This window comes from Delphinus delphis, chromosome 1 (genome assembly GCF_949987515.2).
Source record: "Delphinus delphis chromosome 1, mDelDel1.2, whole genome shotgun sequence".
In the NCBI taxonomy this organism is placed as follows: domain Eukaryota; kingdom Metazoa; phylum Chordata; class Mammalia; order Artiodactyla; family Delphinidae; genus Delphinus; species Delphinus delphis.
The window spans coordinates 111,077,986-111,102,364 of record NC_082683.1 but is presented as its reverse complement, the minus strand read 5'-3'; the positions used below and the strand labels follow the sequence as shown (position 1 = coordinate 111,102,364).

General features: G+C 40.4%; 1 protein-coding gene across 5 annotated transcripts in view; it reads right to left on the bottom strand.

Annotated features, from left to right (window-relative positions):
• The window catches only part of TDRD10 (tudor domain containing 10), a 54,405-nt gene that overhangs the window by 13,812 nt on the left and 16,214 nt on the right, over positions 1-24,379 (bottom strand). For 4 of the 5 annotated variants that reach the window (XM_060030705.1, XM_060030675.1, XM_060030686.1 and 1 more), the window contains 2 exons: positions 24,117-24,187; positions 23,309-23,462 (listed from right to left, as the gene is read on the bottom strand). In XM_060030705.1, the coding sequence (XP_059886688.1) occupies positions 23,309-23,462; positions 24,117-24,187 (225 nt within the window). The remainder of the gene's footprint in view (positions 1-23,308; positions 23,463-24,116; positions 24,188-24,379) is intronic. The other variant, XM_060030714.1, reaches the window with a different exon arrangement.

Below are 24,379 nucleotides of genomic sequence, written 5' to 3'. Positions count from 1 at the left end.
AGCAGAAACTCTACAAGCCAGAAGGGAGTGGCACCACATATTTAAAGTGATGAAAGGGAGAACGTACAACCAAGATTACTCTACCTGGCAAGGATCTCATTCAGATTTGATGGACAAATCACAAGCTTTACAGACAAGCAAAAGCTAAGAGAATTCAGTACCACCAAACCAGCTCTACAACAAATGCTAAAGAAACTTCTCTAAGTGAGAAACACAAGAGAAGAAAAGGACCTACAAAAAAAAACCCATAAGAATTAAGAAAATGGGAATAGGAACATACGTATCGATAATTACCTTAAACGTGAATGGATTAAATGCTCCAACCAAAAGACACAGGCTCACTGAACGGATACAAAGACAAGACACATATATATGCTGTCTACAAGAGACCCACTTCAGACCTAGGGACACATACAGACTGAAAGCGAGGGGATGGAAAAAGATATTCCATGCAAATGGAAATCAAAAGAAAGCTGGAGTAGCAATACTCATAGCAGATAAAATAGACTTTAAAATAAAGACTATTACAAGAGACAAGGAAGGACACTATGTAATGATCAAGGGATCAATCCAAGAAGAAGATATAACAATTATAAATATATATGCACCCAACACAGGAGCACCTCGATACATAAGGCAAATGCTAACAGCTATAAAAGAGGAAATCGACAGTAACACAATAATAGTGGGGGACTTTAACACCCCACTTTCACCAGTGGACAAATCATCCAGACAGAAAATTAATAAGGAAACACAAGCTTTAAATGACACAACAGATCAGATAGATTTAATTGATGTTTATAGGACATTCCATCCAAAATTAGCAGATTACACTTTCTTCTCAAGTACACAAGGAACATTCTCCAGGACTGATCACAACTCGGGTCACAAATCAAGCCTCAGTAAATTTAAGGAAGTTGAAATCATATCAAGCATCTTTTCCGACCACAACACTAAGAGATTAGAAATCAATTACAGGGGAAAAAAATGTAAAAAACACAAACACATAGAGGCTAAACAGTATGTTACTAAATAACCAAGAGATCACTGAATAAATCAAAGAGGAAATCAAAAAATACCTAGAGACAAATTACAACAAAAACATGATGATCCAAAACCTATGGGATGCAGCAAAAGCAGTTCTAAGAGGGAAGTTTATAGCAATACAAGCCTACTTCAAGAAACAAGAAAAATCTCAAATAAACAATGTAAACTGACACCTAAAGGAACTAGAGAAAGAAGAACAAACAAAACCCAAAGTTAATGGGTTGGGAGTTTGGGATTAGCAGATGCAAACTTTTATATATAGAATGGATAGATAACAAGGTCCTACTGTATAGAACAGGGAACTACATCCAGTATCCTGTGATAAACCATAATGGAAAATAATATGAAAAAGAATGTACATATATGTATAAGTGACTCATTTTGCTGCACAGTAGAAATTAACACATTGTAAATCAACTATACTTCAGTAAAATAAATTATAAAAAAATATTTCAGTTAAAAAAACCACAAACCCAAAGTTAGTAGAAGGAAAGAAATCATAAAGATCAGAGCAGAAATAAATGAAATAGAAACAAAGAAAACAATAGCAAAGATCAATAAAACTAAAAGCTGGTTCTTTGAGAAGATAAACAAAATAGATAAACCTTTAGCCAGACTCATCAAGAAAAAGAGGGAGAGGATTCAAATCAATTAAAATTAGAAATGAAAAAGGAGAAGTTACAACGGACACTGCAGAAATACAAAGCATCATAAGACACTACTACAAGCAACTCTATGCCAATAAAATGGACAATCTGGAAGAAATGGACAAATTCTTAGAAAGGCATAACCTTCCAAGACCGAACCAGGAAGAAATAGAAAATATGAACAGACCAATCACAAGTAATGAAATTGAAACTGTGATTAAAAATCTTCCAACAAACAAAAGTCCAGGACCAGATGGCTTCACAAGTGAATTCTATCAAACAATTAGAGAAGGGACGAGGGGAAGATGGCGGAAGAGTAAGACGCGGAGATCACCTTCCTCCCCACAGATACACCAGAAATACATCTACACGTGGAACAACTCCTACAGAACACCTACTGAACTCTGGCAGAAGACCTCAGACCTCCCAAAAGGCAAGAAACCCCCCCCCCCCCCACGTACCTGGGTAGGGCAAAAGAAAAAACAGAAACAAAAGAATAGGGACGGGACCTGCACCAGTGGGAGGGAGCTGTGAAGGAGGAAAAGTTTCCACACGCTAGGAAGCCCCTTCGCGGGCGGAGACTGCGGGTGGCAGAGGGGGGGAGCTTCGGAGCCGCGGAGGAGAGCACATCAACAGGGGTGCGGAGGGCAAAGCGGGGAGATTCCCCGAACAGAGGATCGGTGCTGACCGGCACTCACCAGCCCGAGAGGCTTGTCTGCTCACCCGCTGGGGCGGGCAGGGCTGCGAGCTAAGGCTCGGGCTTTGGTCGGAGCGCAGGGAGAGGACTGGGGTTGGTGGCGTGAACACAGCCTGAACGGGTTAGTGCACCACGAGGGGGGGCCGAGAGGGAGTCCGGAAAAAGGTCTGGAGCTGCCGAAGAGGCAACAGACTTTTTCTTCCCTCCTTGTTTCCTGGTGCGCGAGGAGAGGGGATTAAGAGCGCTGCTTAAAGGAGCTCCAGAGACGCACGTGAGCCGCGGCTAAAAGCGCGGACCCCAGAGACGGGCGGGAGACGCTAAGGCTGCTGCTGCCGCCGCCAAGAAGCCTCTGTGCGAGCACAGGTCACTATCCACACCTCCTTTCCGGGGAGCCTGTGCAGCCCGCCACTGCCGGGTTCCCGGGATCCAGGGACAACTTCCCCGGGAGAACGCACGGCGAGCCTCAGGCTGGTGCAACGTCAGCCAGCCGCAGGCTCGCCCCGCACTCCGTGCCCCTCCCTCCCCCCCGGCCTGAGTGAGCCAGATCCCCCGAATCAGCGGCTCCTTTAACCCCGTCCTGTCTGAGCGAAAACAGACGCCCTCCAGCGACCTACACGCAGAGGTGGGGCCAAATCTGGGAGCTGTGAGAACCAAGAAGAGAAAGGGAAATCTCTCCCAGCAGCCTCAGAAGCAGCGGATTAAAGCTCCACAATCAACTTGATGTACCCTGCATCTGTGGAATACATGAATAGACAACGAATCATCCCAAATTGAGGAGGTGGACTTTGAGAGCAAGATTTATGATTTTTTCCCCCTTTTCCTCTTTTTGTGAGTGTGTATGTTTCTGTGTGAGATTTTGTCTGTATAGCTTAGCTTCCACCATTTGTCCTAAGGTTCTATCCGTCTGTTTTTTTTAAATTTTTTTCTTAATTATTTTTTAATTTGATAACTTTATTATAATTTACTCTATTTTATTTTACTTTATCTTCTTTCTTTTTCTTTTTTCCTTCCTTCCCTCCTTCCTTCCTTCCTCCCACCGTCCCTCCCTCCCTCCCTCCTTCCTGTTTCTTTCCTTTCTTTCCTCCTTTCCTTCTTTTCTTCCTTCTTTCTTTCTTTCTTTCTTCCTACTTCTACTAATTCTTTCTCTCTACTTTTTCTCCCTTTTATTCTGAGCCATGTGGATGAAAGGCTCTTGGTGCTGCAGCCAGGAGTCAGTGCTATACCTCTGAGGTGGGAAAGCCAACTTCAGGACACTGGTCAACAAGACACCTCCCAGCTCCACATAATATCAAACGGTGAAAATCTCCCAGAGATCTCCATCTCAATGCCAGCACCCAACTTCACTCAACGACCAGCAAGCTACAGTGCTGGACACCCGATGCCAAACAACTAGCAAAACAGGAAAACAACCCCACCCATTAGCAGAGAGGCTGCCTAAAATCATAATAAGTCCACAGACACCCCAAAACACACCACCAGACGTGGACCTGCCCACCAGAAAGACAAGATCCAGCCTCATCCACCAGAACACAGGCACTAGTCCCCTCCACCAGGAAGCCTACACAACCCACTGAACCAACCTTAGCCACTGGGGACAGACACCAAAAACAACGGGAACTACGAACCTGCAGCCTGCAAAAAGGAGACCCCAAACACAGTAAGATAAGCAAAATGAGAAGACAGAAAAACACACCGCAGATGAAGGAGCAAGATAAAAACCCACCAGACCTAAAAAATGAAGAGGAAATAGGCAGTCTACCTGAAAAAGAATTCAGAATAATGATAGTAAAGATGATCCAAAATCTTGGAAATAGAATAGACAAAATGCAAGAAACATTTAACAAGGACCTAGAAGAACTAAGATGAAACAAACAACAATGAACAACACAATAAATGAAATGAAAAATACTCTAGATGGGATCAATAGCAGAATAACTGAGACAGAAGAACGGATAACTGACCTGGAAGATAAAATAGTGGAAATAACTACTGCAGAGCAGAATAAAGAAAAAAGAATGAAAAGAACTGAGGACAGTCTCAGAGACCTCTGGGACAACATTAAATTCACCAACATTCGAATTATAGGGGTTCCAGAAGAAGAAGAGAAAAAGAAAGGGACTGAGAAAATATTTGAAGAGATTATAGTTGAAAACTTCCCTAATATGGGAAAGGAAATAGTTAATCAAGTCCAGAAAGCACAGAGAGTCCCATACAGGGTAAATCCAAGGAGAAATATGCCAAGACACATATTAATCAAACTGTCAAAAATTAAATACAAAGAAAGCATATTAAAAGCAGCAAGGGAAAAACAACAAATAACACACAGGGGAATCCCCATAAGGTTAACAGCTGATCTTCCAGCAGAAACTCTGCAAGCCAGAAGGGAGTGGCAGGACATATTTAAAGTGATGAAGGAGAAAAACCTGCAACCAAGATTACTCTACCCAGCAAGAATCTCATTCAGATTTGATGGAGAAATTAAAACCTTTACAGACAAGCAAAAGTTTAGAGAGATCAGCACCACCAAACCAGCTTTACAACAAATGCTAAAGGAACTTCTCTAGGCAAGAAACACAAGAGAAGGAAAAGACCTACAATAATGAACCCAAAACAATTAAGAAAATGGGAATAGGAACATACATATCGATAATTACCTTAAATGTAAATGGACTAAATGCTCCCACCAAAAGACACAGATTGGCTGAATGGATACAAAAACAAGACCCATATATATGCTGTCTACAAGAGACCCACTTCAGACCTAGAGACACATACAGACTGAAAGTAAGGGGATGGAAAAATATATTCCATGCAAATGGAAACCAAAAGAAAGCTGGAGTATCAATTCTCATATAAGACAAAATAGACTTTAAAATAAAGACTATTACAAGAGACAAAGAAGGACACTATATAATGATCAAGGGATCAATCCAAGAAGAAGATATAACAATTGTAAATATTTATGCACCCAACATAGGAGCACCTCAATACATAAGGCAAATACTAACAGCCATAAAAGGGGAAATCAACAGTAACACATTCATAGTAGGGGACTTTAACACCCCACTTTCACCAATGGACAGATCATCCAAAATGAAAATAAATAAGGAAACACAAGCTTTAAATGATACATTAAACAAGATGGACTTAATTGATATTTATAGGACACTTCATCCAAAAACAATAGAATACACATTTTTCTCAAGTGCTTATGGAACATTCTCCAGGACAGATCATATCTTGGGTCACAAATCAAGTCTTGGTAAATTTCAGAAAACCAAAATTGTATCAAGTATCTTTTCCGACCACAACGCTATGAGACTAGATATCAATTACAGGAAAAGATCTGTAAAAAATACAAACACATGGAGACTAAACAATACACTACTTAATAATGAAGTGATCACTGAAGAAATCAAAGAGGAAATAAAAAATACCTAGAAACAAATGACAATGGAGACACGACGACCCAAAACCTATGGGATGCAGCAAAAGCAGTTCTAAGAGGGAAGTTTATAGCAATACAAGCCCACCTTAAGAAACAGGAAACATCTCGAATAAACAACCTACACTTGCACCTAAAGCAATTAGAGAAAGAAGAACAAAAACCCCCAAAATTAGCAGAAGAAAAGAAATCATAAAAATCAGATCAGAAATAAATGGAAAAGAAATGAAGGACACGATAGCAAAGATCAATAAAATTAAAAGACTGGTTCTTTGAGAAGATAAACAAAATAGATAAACCATTAGCCAGACTCATCAAGAAAAAAAGGGAGAAGACTCAAATAAATAGAATTAGAAATGAAAACGGAGAAGTAACAACAGACACTGCAGAAATACAAAAGATCATGAGAGATTACTACAAGCAACTCTACACCAATAAAATGGACAACCTGGAAGAAATGGACAAATTCTTAGAAATGCACAACCTGCCAAGACTGAATCAGGAAGAAATAGAAAATATGAACAGACCAATCACAAGCACTGAAATTGAAACTGTGATTAAAAATCTTCCAACAAACAAAAGCTCAGGACCAGATGGCTTCACAGGCAAATTCTATCAAATATTTAGAGAAGAGCTATCACCTATCCTTCTCAAACTCTTCCAAAATATAGCAGAGGGAGGAACACTCCCAAATTCCTTCTACGAGGCCACCATCACCTTGATACCAAAACCAGACAAGGATGTCACAAAGAAAGAAAACTACAGACCAATATCACTGATGAACATAGATGCAAAAATCCTCAACAAAATACTAGCAAACAGAATCCAACAGCACATTAAAAGGATCATACACCATGACCAAGTGGGGTTTATTCCAGGAATGCAAGGATTCTTCAATATACGCAAAACAATCAATGTGATAAACCATATTAACAAATTGAAGGAGAAAAACCATATGATCATCTCAATAGATGCAGAGAAAGCTTTTGACAAAATTCAACACCCATTTATGATAAAAACCCTGCAGAAAGTAGGCATAGAGGGAACTTTCCTCAACATAATAAAGGCCATATATGACAAACCCACAGCCAACATCATCCTCAATGGTGAAAAACTGAAAGCATTTCCACTAAGATCAGGAACAAGACAAGGTTGGCCACTCTCACCGCTCTTATTCAACATAGTTTTGGAAGTTTTAGCCGCAGCAATCAGAGAAGAAAAGGAAATAAAAGGAATCCAAATCGGAAAAGAAGAAGTAACACTGTCACTGTTTGCAGATAACATGATACTATACATAAAGAATCCTAAAGATGCTACCAGAAAACTACTAGAGCTAATCAATGAATTTGGTAAAGCTGCAGGATACAAAATTAATGCACAGAAATCTCTGGCATTCCTATACACTAATGATGAAAACCCTGAAAGTGAAATCAAGAAAACACTCCCATTTACCATTGCATCAAAAAGAATAAAATATCTAGGAATAAACCTACCTAAGGAGATAAAAGACCTGTATGCAGAAAATTATAAGATGCTGATGAAAGAAATTAAAGATGATACAAATAGATGGAGAGACATACCATGTTCTTGGATTGGAAGAATCAACATTGTGAAAATGACTCTACTACCCAAAGCAATCTACAGATTGAATGCAATCCCTATCAAACTACCACTGGCATTTTTCACAGAACTAGAACACAAAATTTCACAATTTGTATGGAAACACAAAAGACCCCGAATAGCCAAAACAATCTTGAGAATGAAAAACGGAGCTGGAGGAATCAGGTTCCCTGACTTCAGGCTATACTACAAAACTACAGTAATCAAGATAGTATGGTACTGACACAAAACCAGAAAGATAGATCAATGGAACAGGATAGAAAGCCCAGAGATAAACCCATGCACATATGGTCACCTTATCTTTGATAAAGGAGGCAGGAATATACAGTGGAGAAAGGACAGCCTCTTCAATAAGTGGTGCTGGGAAAACTGGACAGGTACATGTAAAAGTATGAGATTAGATCACTCCCTAACACCATACACAAAAATAAGCTCAAAATGGATTAAAGACCTAAATGTTAAGGCCAGACACTATCAAACTCTTAGAGGAAAACATAGGCAGAACACTCTATGACATAAATCACAGCAAGATCCTTTTTGACCCACCTCCTAGAGAAATGGAAATAAAAACAAAAATAAACAAGTGGGACCTAATGAAACTTCAAAGCTTTTGCACAGCAAAGGAAACCACAAACAAGACCAAAAGACAACCCTCAGAATGGGAGAAATTATTTGCAAATGAAACAACTGACAAAGGATTAATCTCCAAAATTTACAAGCAACTCAATAACAAAAAAACAAACAACCCAATCCAAAAATGGGCAGAAGACCTAAATAGACATTTCTCCAAAGAAGATATACAGACTGCCAACAAACACATGAAAGAATGCTCAACATCATTAATCATTAGAGAAGTGCAAATCAAAACTACAATGAGATATCATCTCACACCAGTCAGAATGGCCATCATCAAAAAATCTAGAAACAATAAATGCTGGAGAGGGTGTGAAGAAAAGGGAACACTCCTGCACTGCTGGTGGGAATGTGAACTGGTACAGCCACTATGGAGAACAGTATGGAGGTTCCTTAAAAAACTACAAATAGAACTACCATATGACCCAGCAATCCCAGTACTGGGCATATACCCTGAGAAAACCATAATTCAAAAAGAGTCATGTACCAAAATGTTCATTGCAGCTCTATTTACAATAGTCCGGAGATGGAAACAACCTAAGTGCCCATCATCGGATGAATGGATAAAGAAGATGTGGCACATATATACAATGGAATATTACTCAGCCATAAAAAGAAACGAAATTGAGCTATTTGTAATGAGGTGGATAGACCTAGAGTCTGTCATACAGAGTGAAGTAAGTCAGAAAGAGAAAGACAAATACCGTATGCTAACACATATATATGGAATTTAAGAAAAAAAAATGTCATGAAGAACCTAGGGGTAAGACAGGAATAATGACACAGACCTACTGGGGAACGGACTTGAGGATATGGGGAGGGGGAAGGGTGAGCTGTGACAAAGCAAGAGAGAGGCACGGACATAAACACACTACCAAATGTAAGGTAGATAGCTAGTGGGAAGCAGCCGCATAGCACAGGGAGATCAGCTCGGTGCTTTGTGACCACCTAGAGGGGTGGGATAGGGAGGGTGGGAGGGAGGGAGACGCAAGAGGGAAGAGATATGGGAACATATGTATATGTATAACTGATTCACTTTGTTATAAAGCAGAAACTAACACACCATTGTAAAGCCATTATACCCCAATAAAGATGTCAAAAAATAAATAAAGTAAATGGTTCAATGGAAAAAAAAAAAAACATTTAGAGAAGAGCTAACACCCATCCTTCTCAAACTCTTCCAAAAAATTGCAGAGGAAGGAACACTCACAAACTGATTCTATGAGGCCACCATCACCCTGATACCAAAACCAGACAGATATACTACAAAAAAAGAAAATTACAGACCAATATCACTGATGAATATAGATGCAAAAATCCTCAACAAAATACTAGCAAACAGAATCCAACAACACATTAAAAGGATCATACACCATGATCAAGTGGGATTTATCCCAGGGATGCAAGGATTCTTCAATATACACAATTCAATCAATGTGATACACCATATTAACAAATTGAAGAATAAAAACCATATGATCATCTCAATAGATGCAGAAAAAGGTTCTGACAAAATTCAACACCCATTTATGATAAAAACCCTCCAGAAAGTGGACATAGAGGGAAACTACCTCAACATAATAAAGGCCATATATGACAAATCCACAGCAAATATCATTCTCAATGGTGAAAAACTGAAAGCATTTCCTCTAAGATCAGGAAAAAGACAAGGATGGCCACTCTCGCCACTATTATTCAACATAGTTTTGCAAGTCCTAGCCATGGCAATCAGAGAAGAAAAAGAAATAAAAGAATACAAACTGGAAAAGAAGTAAAACTAACACTGCTTGCAGATGACATGATATTGTACATAGAGAATCCTAAAGATGCCACCAGAAAACTACTAGAGCTGGGCTTCCCTGGTGGCACAGTGGTTAAGAATCTGCCTGCCAATGCAGGAGACACGGGTTCAAGCCCTGGTCTGGGAAGATCCCACATGCCGAGAAGCAACTAAGCCCGTGTGCCACAACTACTGAAGCCTGTGTGCCCTAGAGCCCGTGCTCTGCAACAAGAGAAGCCACGGCAATGAGAAGCCTGCACACTGCAACGAAGAGTAGCCCCTGCTTGCCGCAACTAGAGAAAGCCCGGCACAGCAACAAAGACCAGATGCAGCCAAAAATAAATAAATAAATATTTGAAAAAAAAAAAGAAAAGAAAACTACTAGAGCTAATCAATGAATCTGGTAAAGTTCCAGGATACAAAATTAATGCACAGAAATCTCTTGCATTCCTATGCACTAACGATGAAAGATCATAAAGAGAAATTAAGGAAACAATCCCATTCACCGTTGCAACAAAAAGAATAAAATATCTAGGGATAAACCTACCTAAGGAGGTAAAAGACCTGTACTCGGAAAAGTGTAAGACACTGATGAAAGAAATCAAAGATGACACAAACAGATGGAAAGATATACCGTGTTCTTGGATGGGAAGAATCAATATTGTGAAAATGACTATACTACCCAAAGCAATCTACAGATTCAATGCAATGCCTATCAAATTACCAGTGGCATTTTTTTTTTTTTACAGAACTAGAACAAAAAATCTTAAAATTTGTATGGAGACACAAAAGACCCCAAATAGCCAAAGCAGTCTTGAGGGAAAAAAATGGAGCTGGAGGAATCAGGCTCCCTGACTTCAGACTATACTAGAAAGCTACAGTAATCAAGACAATATGGTACTGGCACAAAAACAGAAATACAGATCAGTGGAACAGGATAGAAAGCCCAGAGATAAACCCATGCACCTATGTTCAACTAATCTATGACAAAGGAGGCAAGGATACACAATGGAGAAAAGACAGTCTCTTCTCTAAGTGCTGCTGGGAAAACTGGACAGCTGCATGTAAAAGAATGAAATTAGAACACTTCCTAACACCATACACAAAAATAAACTCAAGGGCTTCCCTGGTGGCGCAGTGGTTGAGAGTCTGCCTGCCGATGCAGGGGACACGGGTTCATGCCCCGGTCCGGGAGGATTCCACATGCCGTGGAGCGGCTGGGCCCGTGAGCCATGGCCGCTGAGCCTGCACATCCAGAGCCTGCGCGTCCGGAGCCTGTGCTCCTCAACGGGAGAGGCCACAACAGTGAGAGGCCCGCGTACCGCAAAAAAAAAAAAAATGTGGCCCAACTATATGCTGTCCACAAAAAGCTCGCTTCAAATATAATGACATAGTTGGGTTTAAAGTATAACGATAAGAGGCATGCAAACATAATCAAAGGACATGGTTATATTACTATCAGATAAAATAAACATCAAAGAAAAATCACTAAGAGAAAAATTACAGAAAGGGATATTATGTAATTATAGAAGCATCATTCCACCAAGAACACATAGTAATCCTAAATGTATATGCACCAAACAACAGAGCTGCAAAATGTAAAATGCAAAAACTAATAGAATTGAAAGGAGAACTACACAAATCCACAATTATAATTGGAGACTTCAACACCCCTTTTAATAACTGACAGAACAACTAGTCAGAAAATCAGCAAGGATATAGAACTGAACAATACCATTGACCAACAGGATCCAGTCAACATGTACAGGACACCCCACCCAATAACAGCAGAATACACATCTTTACAAGTGCCCATACAACATATACCAAGACAGACTATATCCTGGGCCATGAAATAAGTCTCAGTAAGTGTAAAAGGATTCAAATCATATGAAGTATGCTCACTAACCACAAAAGAATTAAATTAGAAATCAATAACTGAAAATATGTGGAAATATCCAAATATTTGGAAACCAAATAACACACTTCAAGAAAACTCCACACAATGAAGAAATCAAAAGGAAAATTAGAAAATATTTTGAACTCAATAAAGACATAACAAAAATGAAACTGAAAAATATCAAAATCTGTGGAATGCAAGTACACTTAAAGAGAAATTTATAGCACTAAAAGCCTATATTAGGAAATAAAATAGTTACAAATGAATGATTTCAGCTTTGATGCTAAGGGGGGGATAAAAAGAAGAAAAGCTAAAAGCCAAAGAAAACAGAACAAAGAAAGCAACTAAGAGCAGAAATCAATGAAATTGAAAAAAAAATAGAGAAAAATCAATAAAACAAAGAGCTGGTTCTTTGAAAGGATCAACAAAATTGATAAACATCCAGCAAGAATGAAAAGAAAAAGGGAAGACAGGAATTGCCAGTATCAGGAGCAAAATGGGCTATCACTACAGACCTCGCAGATATCAAAAAGATAGCAAGGGAATACCAAGAACAACTCTACACATAAATACAAACATAAATTTCAAACAAGAAGTTTGACAACTCAGACAAAATGTACCACTTCCTCAAAAACTATAAACTATCAAAACTCACCCAATCTGAAATAGATGATTTGAAGAGCCCCATTACTGTTAAAGAAATTGAACTCTTCCGTTAAAAAAATCTCGGGAATTCCTTGGTGGTCAGGTCAGTGGTTAGGACTCGGCGCTGTCACGGTCGGGGGCCCAGGTTCAATCCCTGGTTGGGGACCTGAGACCTGAGATCCCACAAGCCATGCAGCACAGGAAAGAAAGAAAAGAAAGAAAAGAAAGGAAAGGAAAGGAAAGAAGGAAGGAAGGAAGGAAGAAAGGAAGGAAGGAAGGAAGGAAAGAGAGAAAGAGAGGGAGAGAGGGAGAGAGAGAGAGAGAGAGAGAGAGAGGAAGAGAGCAAGAAAGAAAAGAAAGGAAAGAAAGCAAGCAAGCAAGAAAGAAAATCTCCAGGCCCAGATGGTTTCACTGGAGAATTCTACCAAACATTTAAGAAAACTTAACACAGTTCTATATAGTCTTTTCCAAAAGGAGGGAACACTCCCCAATTCATTTTATAGGGATAGTATTACCATGATACTAAAACCAAAGATAGTACCACGAAAAACAAAAAACCTACAGATCAATATCTTTCATGAAAATAGATGCAAAAGTCCTTAACAAAGTATTAGCAAATAGAATTCAGCAATATATAAAAATAATTATACACCATGACCAAGTGGGGTTTATTCCAAGAATGCAAGGTTGGTTCAATATTTGAAAAATCAATCAAGGTAATCCATATGAACAGGCTAAAGAAAAAACATCACATGATCATATCATTCAATACAGAAAAAAGCATTTGACAAAATTCAATATCTGTTATAAGTTGAATTATCTCCCCCCTTCAAAAAATGTATGTTGAATGCCTAAACCCCAGTGCCTCAGAATGCGACCTTATTTGGAAACAGGGTCTTTATAGAGGTAAGCAAGGTAAAACAGTCACTAGGGTGGGTCCTAATCCAATATGAGTGTTTCCTTATAAAAAGAGGAAATTTGGACACGGAGCCAGACACAGAGGGAAGACAATATGAAGACACACATGGAGAATGTTATGTGAAGACAGAAGATTGGAGTGACACATCTATAAGCCAAAGAACACCAAAGATTGTTGGCAAACCACTGGAAGCTAGGAAGAGGCAAGGAATAATTCCCCTACAGGTTTCAGAGGGAACTTTGCCTTGCTGACGCCTTAATTTTGGACTTCTAGCCTCCAGAACTGTGAGATGATCATTTTCTGTTGTTCTAAGCAGCCCAGTTCGTGGTACTTTGTGATAGCAATCCTAAGAAATTAATACAATGATTCATGATAAAAAAAAAAAAAAACCTCTCAGAAAAACAGGAATAGAGGAGAACTTCCTCAACTTAATAAAGAACATCCATCCAAAAACCTATGATAATATCATACGTTATTGTGAAAGACTGAATGCTTTCTACACTAAAAGGATAAGGCAAGGATGTCCACTCACTACTCTAATTCAACATAGTGCTGGAAACCTAGCCAGTACTGAGAAAAAGAAACAGAAGACGTATAGATCAGAAAGGAAAAAATAAAACTGGCCCTATTTACAAATGACATTATTGTCTACACAGAAAATCCTAAGAAATCTACAAAAAAGAAAAGAAAGAAAACAAATTCCTATCACTAGTAAGTTCAGCAAAGTAACAGAATACAAGATAAATATACAAAAATCAATCGTATTTCTATACACTACCAATGAACAAGGAGACACAGAAACCAAAACTACAGTGTGACTTATAATCACTCAAATAAAATGAAATACTTAAGTATAAATCTAATAAAATATATTAGGACCTAATGTATGCTGAAAACTATACAATGTTGATTAAAGAAATCAAAGAAGGTCTAAATCAATGGAAATTTATACTGTGTTCATGGGCAGGAAGACCCAACATATAATAAAGATATCAATTCTCCTTAAACTGACATATAGGTCTAATGCAATTGCTAGCAAAATTCCAGTCAAAATTTTGGTAGGTATAGATAAAACTATTCTAAAATCTATATATACAAAGGCAAAAGAAATAGAACAGCTAAAACAATATTGAAAAACAATAAAGTTGGAGGAATCACTCTACCCAATTTCAATACTTTTTATAGCTACAGTAACTGAGATAGCAGGAGGCATAGACATGTAATCAGTGAAACAAAACTGAGGACCCAGAAATGAATCCACACAAATATGTCCAACTGATTTTTTTTTTTTTTTTTGCGGTACGCGGGCCTCTCAGTGTTGTGGCCTCTCCCGCTGCGGAGCACAGGCTCTGGACCCACAGGCTCAGCGGCCATGGCTCATGGGCCCAGCCGCTCCGCGGCATGTAGGATCTTCCCAGCACGGGGCACGAACCCGTGTCCCCTGCATCGGCAGGCGGATTCTCAACCACTGCGCCACCAAGGAAGCCCGCTATATAACTTTTTAAAATACAAGATAAATTCTTTGAGACCTAGGACTGGCCAAAAAGTTCTTAGACCTGACAACAAAAGCGTCATTCACAAAAGGAAAAATTGATAAACTGGACTTCACTGCTCTGAAAAAAACCCTGTTAAGAAAATGAAAAAAAAACAAGCTACAGAGTAGGAGAAAACATTTGCAAACCATGTATCCAACAAAGGACTGGTATCTAGAATGCACAAAGAACTCTCAAAACTCAATGGCAAAAAAAAAAAAACAATCCAATTAGAAAATGGGCAAAAGAAAGAAAGAGATATTTCACCAAAGAGGATATACAAATAGTAAATAAGCACATGAAAAGGTGTTCAACATTAGGGAAATGCAAATTAAAACCATAATATCATTATATACCTATCAGAGTGGTTAAAATTAAAAAGTGACAATACCAAGGGACTTCTCTGGTGATCCAGTGGTTAAGATCCCACGCCTCCAATGCAGGGGGCACAGTTCAATCTCTGGTCAGGGAACTAAGATACCACATGCCGAGGGGTGTGGCCAAAAAAAGTGACAACACCAAATCCTGGAGGGCATGCAGAGAACTCCTCATATATTCCTAGCAGGAATGTAAAATGGTACAGCCACTCTGAAAACAGTTTGGCTGTTTCTTAAAAAAGTAAACATGCAATGACCATACCACTCAGCAATTTTAATTTTGGGCATTTATCCCAGAGAAACACAAAAACTCCATACATGTATATTTATAGCAACTTTATTTGTAACAGTCAAAAACCAGAAACAATGTAGATATCCTTCAATGGGTAAATGGTTAAGCAAACTGCAGTACATCCATACCATGTAATACTACTCAGCATTAAAAAGGAATAAACTAGGGCTTCCCTGGTGGTGCAGTGGTTGAGAATCTGCCTGCTAATGCAGGGGACACGGGTTCGAGCCCTGGTCTGGAAGGATCCCACATGCCACGGAGCAACTAGGCCCGTGAGCCGCAACTACTGAGCCTGTGCATCTGGAGCCTGTGCTCCGCAACAAGAGAGGCCACCATAGTGAGAGGCCCGCGCACCATGATGAAGAGTGGCCCCCGCTTGCCACAACCAGAGAAAGCCCTTGCATAGAAACGAAGACCCAACACAGCAAAAATAAATAAATTAATTAATTAACTCCTACCCCCAACATCTTAAAGAAAAAGGAATAAACTATTAGTATATGCAACAACACCTGGATGAATCTCCAAAAATTATGTTGATTGAAAAAAGCCAATCCCAAAAGGTTATATACTATATTATTTCATTCATATAACATTCTTGAAATTAAATAAATAGAGAACAGATTAATTGCTCCAGGGGCTAAGGTGGGGATGGGGATGGGAGGGAAATGGGTGTGGCTATAAAAAGGCAACAGGAAGGATACTTGTGGTGGTGATGGAAACGCTCTGTATCCTAACTGTATCAACGTTAATACCCTGGTTGTGAAATTGTTTTGTAAGATGTTACCATTGGGGGAACTGGACAAAGGGTACAGTATTGTTTTTTACAAGTAACTGCATGTGAATCTACAATTATCTCAAAAAGAAAAGTTTAATTGAAAGAAAAAAAAAGTTCTTATCGTGCTAGCAGCATAAAAGCAGGCAGAGGGCCACTGGCCAAAGTTTGCTGACCCCTTTCCTGGTTAGTTATATTATGGCAAATATCTTCTCCCAGTTTTTGGCTTGAATTTATCTTCCTTTATATTATCTTTCAAAGAAGATAAATTCATAATTTTAATTCATCCACCTATCTTTTTTTCTTTTCCAGTTAACTCTTTATGCCTTAACAAGTCTTATTCTACTCTGAGGTCCTAAAGATATTCTTGTACATTTTTTCCTAAAAGTTTTAAAGTTTTGTCTTTCACATTAAGTCTCTAGTCCATCTAGAGTTTATTTTTTATTTTTTTAAAAATTTTATTTATTTTATTTTTGGCTGTGCTGGGTCTTTGTTGCTGCGCACGGACTTTTCTCTAGTTGCGGTGAGCGGGGGCTACTCTTCGTTGCATTGCGCAGGTTTCTCATTGCGGTGGCTTCTCTTATTGCAGAGCACCAGCTCTAAGCGCATGGGCTTCAGTAGTTATGGCTTGCGGGCTCTAGAGAGCAGGCTCAGTAGTTGTGGCACATGGGCTTATTTGCTCTGCGGCATGTGGGATCTTCCCGGACCAGGGCCCAAACCCGTGTTCCCTGCATTGGCAGGCAGATTCTTAACCACTGCGCCACCATGGAAGCCCTAGAGTTTATTTCTGTGCATGAGGTAAGGCAGGGATATAATTTCGTATTTTTCTACATGAATAAGCAATTGTCCAGATTCAATAACTAAAGTGTCCATCCTTTCACCAGAGATGTACAACTCTACCAGAATAGTCAGTAGTTTCTACATTTGCATAAGCCTCCTTTAGGGGCTCTCTATTGTATTTTATTGGTCAAACTGTCCAACCCTAGGCCAATAGTACAACGTCTTCTTGTAGGGCAAGGCCTCCCATCTTTATTTTCAGGAAGAAATGTCTTAAATATTCATAGACTTTTGGTCCATATAAATTTTAGAATCAGCCTGTGGGAATTTTTATTGAAATTATACAGAATCAAAAGATTAATTTTGGGAGAATGACTCTTAAATAACTCTTATTATCTTCCTATCCATGAACATGAAACTTTTCCTATTTTAGAATTCCTTAAAGACTTTCAATAAAGCTAAATTATTTCCCCCAGATAGGGCATGAGCACCTTTCACTGGATTTATTCCTAGGTACCTTAATTTTTAAAACTGCTGTTTGGTTTTTTTGTTTGTTTGTTTGTTTTGGGTTTTTATTTTTGCCATACGCGGGCCTCTCACTGCCGCGGCCTCTCCCGTTGCGGAGCACAAGCTCTGGACGTGCAGGCTCCGCGGCCTGCGGGATCCTCCCGGACTGGAGCACGAACCAGCGTCCCCTGCATCGGCAGGCGGACTCCCAACCACTGCGCCAACCAGGGAAGCCCTAAAACTGCTCTTATAAAGGGTATATTTTTAAAGTTATTTTGTTGTTTATTCATGGAAATATAAATTAAATTGATTTTTATATACCTGATATATATCCAGCTACCTTGTTAAAATGTTATTTCTAATAATTTACATATTATTTAAGTTTTTCTATGTAAAGAAACATCATCTGTAAATAATGAGCTTCATTTACCCTGTTCCAATATTTATGATTTTCCTTTCCTCACTAGATAAAACTAGACTTCCAGTATATCCTTGTCTTGTTCTTATTTTTAAAGAGAATGCTTATAATGTTTTTCTATTAAAATATTATTTTCTGTAGAGTTTTAGGAGATTGCCTTTATCAGGTTAAGAATAACCTTCTATTTCTAGCTGCTAAGAAACTTTATTTTTTAAATCATAAATTAGTAGTGAATTTTATCAAATGCTTTTGCTGTGCCTATTTAAGACGATCATATGGTGTTCACTCTTTAATCTGTTAATGTAGTGAAAGATTTATCGTTTTTCATTCTTGTTTTCTTTCTTTCTTTTTTTTTTTTGGCTGCACCATATGGCTTGTGGGATCTCTGTTCCCTGACCAGGAACTGAACCCAGGCTTTGGCAGTGAAAGCCCAGAATCCTAACCACTAGGCCACCAGGGAACTCCTGATTTATCATTTATCTAATATTAAGCTACTTCTGCATTTCTAGAAAAAAATGCAACTGCCATGATGTATAATACTATCTTCATTAGCCAATATTGATTTCATTTTGCCAATATTTTGTTTAGAAACATTGCATGTGTATTCATGTGAGTGAAACCAGCCTGCAATTTTTCTCTCTTATGCTCTCCTGTCTGATTTGATATCAGGGTTATATTGGCCTCATAGAATGAACTAGCAAGTATCTCATTTATTCTTTAGAAGAATTTATATAATATTAGAATTTTCTGTTCCTTGAAAATTCAGTAAAATTTGCCTATAAAACCATCTGGGCTTGGTGTTTTCTTTATAAGAAGATTCTAAACTTTGATTCAACTGCTTTACAGATATAGGACTAGCAGTTTTTTATTAGTTTTGAAAATGATATACTTTAAGAAATGTGTCCATTTCTTCTAAGTTTTCAAGTTTATTACCGTATTAGCTTATATTTTATTATCTGCTACATCTATAGTTATGATCTTTTTATTACTAATGTTTACCTATGCCCTTTTCTCCTTTTTTCTTGATTAATCATTCCAAAGGTTTTTCTGTTTCATTAATCTCTTTAAAGAATGAAATTTTGACTTTACTGATCCCTTCTATCGTAGCTTTGTTTTTTTATGCTTCTTGTTTTCCCCCCCTGAGATGTAACCGACATATAATTGTGGCTTTGTTTACTAAATTTTAAAAAACTTTGTTTTAAAACTTTTGTCTGGGCTTCCCTGGTGGTGCAGTGGTTGAGAGTCCACCTGCCGATGCAGGGGACACGGGTTCGTGCCCCGGTCTAGGAAGATCCCACATGCCGCGGAGCGGCTGGGCCCGTGAACCATGGCCGCTGAGCCTGCACGTCCGGAGCCTGTGCTCCGCAACGGGAGAGGCCACAACAGTGAGAGGCCCGCGTACCGCCAAAAAAAAAAAAAAAAAAAAAAATTTGTCTGTTCCTTATTTGGGTTTATTTTTACTTTTTATATACTTCTTCAATCAACTCTAAGCTCATTTATTTTCATCCTGTCTTCTTTGCTCATTTAAGCATTCAATATTATACAGTTCCCTATAAGTATTGCTTTCGCTGTGTCCCACAACTTTTTTTATATATAAATTTATTTATTTTATTTTTAGCTGCGTTGGGTCTTTCTTGCTGAACGCCAGCTTTCTCTAGTTGCGGCAAGTGGGGGCTACCCTCATTGCGGTGCACGGGCTTCTCATTGCGGGGGCTTCTCCTGTTGCAGAGCATGGGCTCTACGCACGCAGGCTTCAGTAGTTGCGGCATGTGGGCTCAGTAGTTGTGGCTCGCGGGCTCTAGACTGCAGGCTCAGTAGTTGTGGTGCACGGGCTTAGTTGCTCCGAGACATGTGGGATCTTCCTGGACCAGGGCTCAAACCCATGTGCCCTGCACTGACAGGCGGATTCTTAACTACTGTGCCACCAGTAGTTAAGCAGGGAAGCCCTATCCCACAACTTTTGATGAGAAAAACTTTCCTTATCGTTCAGTTCTAAGTACTTTTTTTTTTTTTGGGCTGTGCAATGCAGCATGCAGGATCTTAGTTCCCCGACCAGGGACTAAACCCGTGTCCCCTGCAATGCAAGTGTGGAGTCTTAACCACTGGACGGCCAGGGAAGTCTCCTAAGTACTTTTAAATTTCTCTTATGATTTCTTCTTTGACCCATGTGTTGTTTACTTAGGAATATGTTTTTAGATTTCCAGATGTATGGAGATTAGTGTTCATCTTTTGGTTACTTATTTCTAATGCAAAAGCACTGGGAATGTTCCTGAGAAATGATAGCCATCCCAAAAGGAAGAAGGCGAGCCTCTTAACACCCTTTTCTAGTACCTGGTTCTGGCATGACAGTACTCGCCCGTCCCAAATAACCCTAAAACTGGACGAACTATATGAATTAACCGTTTCTGGTACAGGCTAATGATAGTGGGTAGCAGAGAGCAGTTTGCCTGAGAAAAGGAGAGCACAGCCGGTGAGCCCACATTTACTCTGGACATTTTCCCAAACCACGGCAAAGGCAAGCAGAGCTTGGGCAGTCAGTGGCAGTCTTCCTGGGCAGAAGAAACCCAGATAAGAGTTTTGGTGCCAGGAACTTGTGAGACAGGGTACCAGAGAGAAAGGAGTCAGAGAAAAGCCCCAGAGATCTAGAGGCTGACCCCAGGTCCTTGGCCGAATCCTAGGCTGCCCGTGTGCAGGGCAAGTTCTGGGAGGCCTTCGAGAGAAGAGCTGCTGTAGAAGGTAGAGGACGGGGAGCTAAGAGAGGAATACAGGAATCAAAGATCTCACAGTGCTGGGGAGACAACAGAGTTCCGACCCGGCCAGAGTGCAGAGACCTTGGTAAGCACCCTGAGACCCTCACCCTTAGGAAAAGGATTTTGCCCAAAAACTATGGCTCAAACTGAAGTATACTAATTCGAACAAAGAAAACCAACTTTAATAAGATCAGAAGGCCAGCTAGTGTTCCATTTTTGCTAGGAAAAAATAATCAACACTATTTAGAGAACATAATATAAAGTCTCTACAATACAACATCCATAATAGCCAACATACAATCAAAAATTACCATATTTGTAAGAAGTCTTGACCCTTAAGCAAGGAGGTAAATGTCACTAGAAGCAGAGCCACTAATGACCCAGCTGTTGGAATTGGCAGAAAATGATTTTATAACTACAGTAAGTATGTTAAAGAACATGGAAGAAAAGGTAAACAAAATGGATGAAAAGATGGAAGAGTTCAGCTGAGAAATGGGGAAAAAAGAACCAAACGGCAGTTGAAAACTACACTATCTAAAATGAAAAATGCATTAGCTGGGCTTAACAGCAGATTGGACATAACAGCAGAAACGATTAGAGATTTCCAATACAGGTCAGTTGGAAAGAGTGGGGAAGCTGTGGCCGTACCTATACTGAGAGCAGTTGGCAAGGTGGTGTGAATATCTTCAGCAGCTCACAGGGCAGCTTCAGAAGAGATTGAGGGCTGGGTTCAACTGAGAGAGGGGTTTTGCAAGATATGACCTAGTAAGCTAAGGGAATTCAGGTCGTTTTAACTAAGGTAGTTATAACTACGGAATCTAAGCTAAGAAGGGATGTGATGGAGCAAAGAGTGTTGAATAGTGAAGAAATGGTGAGGCAGTGGATTTTGGGTCCCAGTGTGTCTAATCATTAGACTGGGGGCTTTAGAGCCTTGCTACTCAAAATGTGGTCCCAGGACCACCTGGCACTTGTGAAAAGTCTCAGGCCCTGCCCCAGATGCACTCAATCAGTATCTCTGCAGGTGAGGCTCAGCAAGCTGTTTCCCAAGCTCAGCAGTGATTCTGACGCTGTTCAAGTTTGAGAACTGCTCCTCCAAAGTAAGAGAGCTGCAAAGAAGGGGACAGGGGCAGAGCGGGATGCTCGAAATGGATATTTTGGAGATGTTCGGTTATGAGCAATGACAAGGTCTGAGATATAACTCAGGGAATGGGAAACTGTGACTGAGTGGAAGAAAAGATCATTAAAGATAAATGCTCTAGAAATAAGGGGCCAGACTCTTAGATCATTCACAGGGACACAATGTGAGTGTCAGTAAGAGAGAAAGACAGTGAGTCAGAAGCTGAAGTTATCAGGGGAGCATGACAGCGAGAATGGCAGATGACTGCAACCAAGAAGGTCAGTACGTAGCATAATCTGACAGCCTGCCCTTCCAAGAGCTAGAGTTTCAGAAGAATGGAAAGAGAATAGTTTGGACTAGCAAGGGGAGCCACCTCTGACAATCTTACTGTGGTGATTCCTATCCACCTCTCAACTCCCATCTCCAACTTCTGCAGCAGTGGCTGACCTTGTTAACTGCCTGCCAACAGGCATTCTCCCTTCCCTTGCTGACAGATCCCCAAGTTTAGCAACAATGTACCTATTTTCAAATAAGCTGTATTTTCCAGCCTCCTCTGCACTGAAGGTCACCAGTTGTAGTTCTCTCCAACACAACAGGAGTAGAATTGTGGTCAGGCTTCTGAGAATGCAGCTTTTATGAGGATACAGCCTCTCCACCCTCTGCCTCTCCCCTTCTTCCTGCCTGGAACTCTGATAACACCATGGAGTGCCCATACCAACCTTGGACTCCTTACCTCCTGAATTCTTCTACAGGGAAGAAAAACAAATAGCTAACTTGTTTAAGTCACTGTCGGCTGTATATATGAGGAAATCAGAACAACTCAATCGCTAACCGTTCAGGCTCTGAAGTGGGATGCTTTGCTCCTGGTTCACCTTTACCTACCGAGAACGGGCCCACCTCACCGGAGGGAAGCTCCCAGGGCTTAGTTACGGGGCTTCTCGTCTCTGTCCACAAAGGCAGCCCCCACCAGGCGCTAACCCACCATTAACTCTCCCCTTGCAATACCTCACATTTGTCTTCCTGCCAGGAAGGACCAGATTTTGTTCACTTTTGTCTTACTTACCCTCACACCAGCACCCAGAACAAGGCTGTGCAAACAACAGATACTCGATTAATGTCTGCTACGTTAAACAAGTAAAAGCCTCAATTTCCATAACCCACGTTGAAAAAGCCCTGACTGAATTGCCTAATAACCCTTTTTTTGTCCTTGCTAAGAATACAGCCTTCCTTTCATTTCAAAATTCCAAGTTTTCCATACTAACCTTGCTTCCAACCGTCAAAGGTCATAAAAGTTCCCGAATTTCATCCCAGCCCCTGCTCTGTCCACAGTACGACTGGGATGGAAGGAGGAGGAAAGTCCAGAAAGCAAAGTCGGCCAAGCTCTGAAGAGTGAGCACAGAGCAAACCAGAGCACAGAGAGGCCAGACACCTACCAGCAGTTCCTGGGTCCACTCAGTCACATCAAGGGTCCTCTTGGGAGACCTGTTGGAATTCACGTACAGTTTTCGTTTGCGGAAGAGCTTGCCATTCAGCTCCTGGATCGCAAGCGCCACTTTCTGCATGGAGCCCACATCTACAAATGCGAAGCTGCAAAGGAAAGAGAGGGCAGCTCTGAGCCCGGCTCAGAGCAGAGCCACAGGAGGGCACCAAGCCCAAGCCTAGGAAAAGTCTCCTCTCCCCTCTGTGGAGACAGGAGAGGAGCTGGGCTGACACTAACACACCAGGAGGCCACAGTGACATCCACATTTGGGCTGGGATGGGCAGTGGGACAGCCTGTCCTGGGTGTCCTGGGGATCAGGAGACACATGCTGACCCTATCACCGTATAACATAGGGCACGGCTCTGGGCTTCCTTCACGCCGCTCCCCACAAAATTTCAAAGCCCTTTTACTGCCTGGAAAATAAGAAAGGGAAAATATGAGTAGGTCCAGATTTCAGGGGCAACCAAGGCTGAGGGAGGTACAGTAACTTGCCTCGAGTCAGAAACCAGAGCAAGGACATGACCAAAAGCAAACCCAGGTCTCTGGACTTCCAAACCAAGGCTGTATGGATAAGGCAGCCTTAGCTGCCAAGTCAGAGGGTTGGACGTGGAAAGGGGGTTTCCCAAATGTCACTCTGCCAAGTCGCAGTGGGTGTGGCTTTGGGAGTTGTTGAGCTAGTCTGTAACATCAGTGCATCAGCAAAATGGACAAAGAGGAAAGGAGTTGCTTCCCAAAGAAAACAAAGGAAGAACAGTCATTACCATTTGCAGCCATTCTGGATTTTGTGGACATGGAGAGGGTTGAAGTCCTTTAGAAGGCACCGAATTTCCTCCTACAATGGCAGGGTTTAAAAGAGAAAGAGACCCAGAGACAATACTTACAATCAGTTCTCAATGTTTCAGATCCCCAATCAGCTAATCTGTAATCAATTGAACACAGACTTAATGAGAACCTATGACGTGCTGAGCGTGTGCCAGGCTTTGTGCTCAGTGATGCAAATACAGAGACAAGAAAGATATGAGCC